Source organism: Arachis ipaensis, chromosome B04 (genome assembly GCF_000816755.2).
Source record: "Arachis ipaensis cultivar K30076 chromosome B04, Araip1.1, whole genome shotgun sequence".
In the NCBI taxonomy this organism is placed as follows: domain Eukaryota; kingdom Viridiplantae; phylum Streptophyta; class Magnoliopsida; order Fabales; family Fabaceae; genus Arachis; species Arachis ipaensis.
Window position 1 is genome coordinate 89,119,397 of NC_029788.2, and position 6,180 is coordinate 89,125,576.

Genomic DNA, 6,180 nt, shown 5'->3' on the forward strand with positions numbered 1-6,180 from the left:
AAATGGCGTTGCGCATGTGGCTGGATACATCGACCAAGAGGTTAGTTGTACAAGCTTATTATTNNTATTAATGTTACTCTTATCCTTGTTAGTAACTATTGTTATTGTCGTTATTATTATTGCCATTGTTTTGTTATTTTTATCACTATTATATTTGCTGTTATTAGTATTGGTCGTATGTTGAGGATTTCTTTACCCACATTTTGCAGCCTACTAGGGTTATTAGCGGGGTCAGGAGACAACAGAATATGCCTTTACACGACCGGATTGTACCTTATTTGGAGACCGCTGGGTTGTATCACTTCGCTAGGCTGAACAGTCAGTGGTTCTGGGTTGATGAGCCTCTACTTGGCGCATTCGTTGAGAGGTGACAATTCGGCATACGACTCTTCCCAGTCTCCATATATTTGTGCTACTGCCTTCTGTTTTGCCATCCAAACCTTTCTGTAACTAGGCCGGAACCCATAATCAGCTTCTGTTGCTTGTTGCAAGACCTTTATCGTAACCGCAGCATCCGCCCTAACCAACGGAAAAATTCTCGCACAGATAACGTGGTAATCAAGCTAACGGTGATCACTGGAAATAGACGTGGCCAAGCAAGTGTGTGGACCATTGTACCTCCTAACCTCCCAAGTGCCCTTTCGTGCACGAAGCGATATGCGAATCAACCAACTACAACCCTTGCCGAACTCCTTGCATTTTCCATGATACTTCAGATGATCCGATTCCAAGACTCGGTACTCAACACCTCGACGGATGCTATAGTCCTTCACACTCAGAACAGCTTCATCTTTATTCTGGAACGATTGCCCAATCTGAAATTCTATAGAAGAACCCCCAATTGTAGCACCTCCGTCCGCCTGTTGACCCAGAGCCTCCAAGTTTAGAGTGGAGAAGTGTGGAGGGTACTGCTGTGTGCTAGAACTTGAAGGCCCGTGCTGTGCATGTGGATTGGGACCTGTGTCATCATCACTATCCCCAATGATATCTACATGCTCCTGATCAGAGTCATCGTCCTGCATTGCATTCTCTACTCGATCAGGTTCCCTGAAGCCTTGTACTTCATGAATTATGCCACCACCGGTATCCGCCTCAAATGCCTGCTGCCAGACCCCAGGATTCTCCAACGGTACAAACCAACTGCCTCCGTTTGATCTAAATCAGCCGCGAAGGAGGGGGATGCGACCTGCGAAACAGATGGCCCGGCCATAGGCATCGAACTAGACGCACCGCCTGTGGTAGTCGAGCTATGAACTGGAGCTGATGCCCCAGAACTATCGACACCAACCTCCAACTTCGCATACAACTTGTGTATTTTGACCTCCAGAAAACTCCTAACACAATGAAACAGAACCCTAATATCTTCATCAACCGCTAGCACAAACATATCATACTTAACACCGGTCGACACAACTGCGATGGGAATCTTGTAGAATAGCTTCTTCACCCACTTGCTTCCAAATACCCCAAGCTTCTGCAAGATGCTGTTCTTTACATCTGACAAAGTGCTTGATGAACCGATGAATACACTCAACGGTTCTCTGTCAGTGAACTTCACACCATATTTTTACTTCTTTTAATTTTCCCAAAGCATTGCACTAACACAAGAAAACTCTCTTCCTCACTTGTCATTGTGTGATAATGATCTCTTCACAAGCTTCAACCTCGCTCATATATTTATAGAATTCTTCTCCACATAAACCGTGGCTGCCTACAAGGGTTTATGAGTTTAAAAAACCCTTCATAAACCGTGGCTGGCTATAGAATTTTTTGGGTTTATTTCTGCCTTCCTAAACCATGGTGGCCTACCACGTTTTACGTTCAACACTTCTTCTTGCTAAATCGTTGCTGACTGCCATTGTTTACATGTAAACTCTAACCATAGTTAGCTCCCACGGATTACATAATAACAAAAAAAGGACATCCAGATAACGAGGTTCCAATTGTTGCAATCAGGTAAACCTTTCTCTCCATTTATTTATTTACGTACATTGCCCTTTTTTTTATTGGAGAGATAAAGTGTGATATTTTGTTATATATTTTATAGAATAAATGATCAACATCTCTTAAAGATTATTTGTTTTTTAAATTAGTTGTTAAAAGATTTTTTAATTAAATTCGTCTTTTAAAAAATTTAAATTAATCGTATTAATTTTTTTTGTCTTTTTTTGTTGACGGCACTAAAATTTATTTATGTGGCATGTTAAGTGATACTATAACACACATAAAAATTTTAATTGACTATTAGTATGATAAATTTATGAAATTAGATCTAATCAAAACTTAATTGAGAGATTTATGACAACTAAGTGTGTGTTATGGTGTCACTTAACGTTCCCATCAACAAATTTTGATGTCGTTAGCAACAAATTTCGAAAAGATTAAAATGACTCACTTAAAATGTTACGAATTTGATTAAAAAAAACTTTTGGGAACTAATTTAAAAGATAGTGATTTTTTTTTAAACTAATCCAACTAATTACCCATATTTTATAAGTGGGATAAAAAAATTAAAAAATTAAAAATTATTTAATCAGAGCCATTATTCTCATCAAATCTTAGACGTAGATATCTCAATCAGCAGTTAATATCTCATTCAACGGCAAACAGCTCAAAGTCGTAACTTACACTCAAGAACACACCAGAAAACCCCAGACACCGATTCTCGCAAGATAGACGAGTCAATGAGGCAATGAGCCATATGCCCATATCAACGAAGTCGACGTGGAAGTAAGTCCGCAACTGGATTTAGAAGCAGTGATATCGTGACACGTGTACGGTAAATATCTCACACCCTCAAGTCTCGCCCCTCAATCGCTCTATAAATTCCAGTCGAGGCTTCGCCTTCAAACCCATTCTAGTGAGATTTGATCATCGTTCTAGTTACTTGTTTTGTTGCAATTTTCGCTGGTGTTTCCGATTCTTAAACTGAAAATGTCGTCTTGCTGTGGAGGAAACTGTGGGTGCGGAAGCGGCTGCAAGTGCGGCAACGGCTGTGGAGGGTAAGATTTTCGTAGCATTAATTTTTTCTTCTTCTTTTCTTTTCTTTAAAAATGGGAATTCTCGTGGAATTTTGTTCTAGGGTGTTTCGGCTGATATGTTTGGGTACTTTTTCGTTTTTTGGCTGAATTGTTTGTAAAATTGGTTGACACTGGTTTTGGCTCTGAGTTTCTGAACAGGAACACCTGAACGTTTGTTTTGATTTTGACGGAAATGTTATTTCTTGTTTTCTGAAAACACGATGCTTTATTTTATTTATGTGTCTCTTTGTAAAAGCATGATGTATGGTGTGAAGGGTGAATTTTGTTGGCTGCATCAACGTTTGGTTGTCATAGATATTTGTGTTTGTCCCCTTCCTTTCTTAATTTGCGCTCTCGCTCTCTCTTTGGCTGAATGATATGAGAAACCGATGTTTTGTTGTTATTTCGTCAGATCATGATTGCTTTCAGCTCTGTCCTGCTTTAAAATTCCCTGAAGCCCCCAAGAGGGATTTGTGAGCTTCAATTTCATGTTTAGAAATGAAGTAAATTATTTGATGAGTAAATTGGGGTCTATTTCACACACTACAAAGCATCTTCTTCCCTGGCTTTATTTCTAAAATCTCAGCTTACAGGAATTCACCCATTAAGTAGCGTACCGCAAATAATAATTCATCAGCGTAGCGGAAAGTCGTATTTATATTTTCCACTTTTACATATGGTCGTACTGTGTATCGTTCCTGTACCGGAGCGAATTGCATGCCATGTAACTGTGACAAGAACAGCAGAAGTAATTTTATTTTTATTCACATGATGTTTGCATGTGCAGTTGCAAGATGTACCCAGATTTGAGCTACACCGAGAGCAGCAGCACAACAGAGTCATTGGTGATGGGAGTTGCGCCTGCCAAGGCCCAATTCGAGGGTGCTGAAATGGGTGTTCCAGCTGAGAACGATGCCTGTAAGTGTGGACCAAACTGCAGCTGCAACCCATGCACCTGCAAGTGAAGAGCCCACACGCTCACACGCACAGCAGAAGCAGAGATCCTTTTAGTTAAATAATAATAATAATAATCATAATAATGATATCTAGTAGTGTTATTATGTGTATGTGTTACTGGTTTTGTGTACACTCTTCTGGAGGAGTGTTTAAAGAAAAAACACTCCCCGTTTTGGAGTGCTTAGAATAAAGTGGCCTGTGTCTTGCTGCATCCTTGAACTTTGGCTTGGGTGTATCTAGCCATGGGTGCTTTGTTTCTTTGTTGGTTTCTTTGCTTTTTGTATAAACTTCCGCTAATCCTGAATCGTCCATCTCTGCTGGTTAATGAAATGATATTAAAGAATTATCGGAAGAAGCTTGTTTTGGTGTATTTTATTTTTCTTTATTTTATCTTTTTAAATTCGGTTTTCTTATATGGGTTGAACTTGTTCTCTTAGAGCATAAGATTCTAACAATTTCTTATTTTTCTTTATGTTTCGGGTGGTATTGAATTGGTTTAATTTCCAAAAGCAAAAAAGATTTTGTGGGAGAGTATTTACTCTTTTATCTATTTTATTTTAGATATAGTATGCTAATATAGACTTATCTTTTTACTCCTAAGAAAATAAATGGTTCTTATTTGGGCATCGTTCTTGTCAAAAAGCATATTAGGAATTTACAGTTGATCGTCGTTGCCTTCCTTCTTGATTGATGGATGGGTATACAATTCCCAAGTTATGTATACTTTTAAGAAAATTATATGGTATAAATCTGTACAGATTTAAAAATTTGCTTACTTAAACCACACTTTCTAAAGCCACACTTTTCACTTAAAACTGTAACTCTTTACAAAGAAAAGCGTCACCTAATGGAAAAAAGTAAATTAGAAGATTTAAGAGAAGAAATAATTAAGTTATCAAAATTAATAGATCAAAAATTAATGATTTTAACTAATGTTAACTGTAATGACACCGAATTCTTAAAATCAATACAAAACGATTTTTCTCAAAATCTTTATTTTACTATAAGCTTTATTGAAGGACTTCAAAAACCTGAAAAAACTTATTTTTCACACGGAATTTCTAAGAAATGTTATCATGGAAATGATTCCCCACATCTTTATCATACTTTTAACCCACAATTAAATTCTATTCAAGTGACGAAGAACCAGCAATTCCAATACAAGTAAAAAATGAAGCTGGAACATCTAGGGATAATCAATCTCAATTTAAATGAGAAACAGGTTTTGATAATTATGCTTTTAAAAAAGGGTTTATAAATAAAGATTCAAAACATACAAAAATACCATCAAAATACGTTCCTAAAATCCAGGAAATGGAAGGAGAAAGAATGCTCGATTTAGACTGTAAAACGAATGAAAAAGAAATTTTTGAAAACTGGTTGAATTCCTTCTTATTAGAAGCCTTTACTAATCCAAAACTTAATGAATTATCTGAAAGAGACATTTGGAATTACATAGGGTTTCATACTAAAGGAGCTATAAGAGATTATATGACATCAATAGAAAACCAAATAATAGAAGAATTAGCAACAAAAATAACAGCTTATGATAAGATATTATATATAATGATGATTCTATATAAAGAATTTTTTGGAAAAAATATCATAGATCATAAACAAGAAGTCTATAATAAAGAATATCAAGAAGCAAAAAACCATTTAGCTAACATTCACATATATGATCTATGTAATGTGGAGTCTTATATATGTGAATATAGAATACATTATTACAAATTAAAAGAAGAAGATAAAAATCATTATCTTAGTATGTATATAACAAAACTTCCATATCCTGCTAACGAATTTATTATGGGAAGATTTATAAGAGAAGTAAATAGAGGAACAATTGAAAATAATTTTGGTGGAGCAACCTCTGCAATAAGAGAGGAAATAAAAGAACATTGTATGCAAGAAGCAACTCAAAAAAGATTTGCAAATATAATTAAAATTTGCTGTCAGGATAATGAAGAGATACCTCAAAAATATGGTCTTAATAAAAACTTTCAAAGAAAAAGAAAATATCAATTTAAAAAAAGAAAATAAAACCATATTATGACTTAAAAGAATTAAAACTGTTGAAAGAAAATGAAGTCAAAAAATTAAGAAGGTATTTAGAAACAATAGAAAGTGTAGAAATAAAAGAAGTTTTTGAGGATTTGAAAAATTATATTAAAGAAAAAGACAAACAGATAAAAGATTTTAT

The 6,180-nt window shown here is 35.7% G+C and overlaps 2 protein-coding genes across 2 annotated transcripts; one reads left to right on the forward strand and one right to left on the reverse strand.

Annotated features, from left to right (window-relative positions):
• Positions 345 to 2,709, reverse strand: LOC107636663. Its single transcript, XM_016340158.1, has 4 exons — positions 2,629 to 2,709; positions 1,187 to 1,552; positions 619 to 1,103; positions 345 to 519 (listed from the first exon to the last, which is right to left on the reverse strand). The coding sequence occupies exons 1-4, from the start codon at positions 2,707 to 2,709 to the stop codon at positions 345 to 347; spliced, it is 1,107 nt and encodes a 368-aa protein (XP_016195644.1).
• On the forward strand, positions 2,724 to 4,332 carry LOC107639467 (metallothionein-like protein 2). Its single transcript, XM_016342974.2, has 2 exons — positions 2,724 to 3,002; positions 3,808 to 4,332. Exons 1-2 carry the CDS (start codon positions 2,935 to 2,937, stop codon positions 3,983 to 3,985), a joined length of 246 nt encoding a protein of 81 aa, XP_016198460.1. The 5' UTR covers positions 2,724 to 2,934; the 3' UTR covers positions 3,986 to 4,332.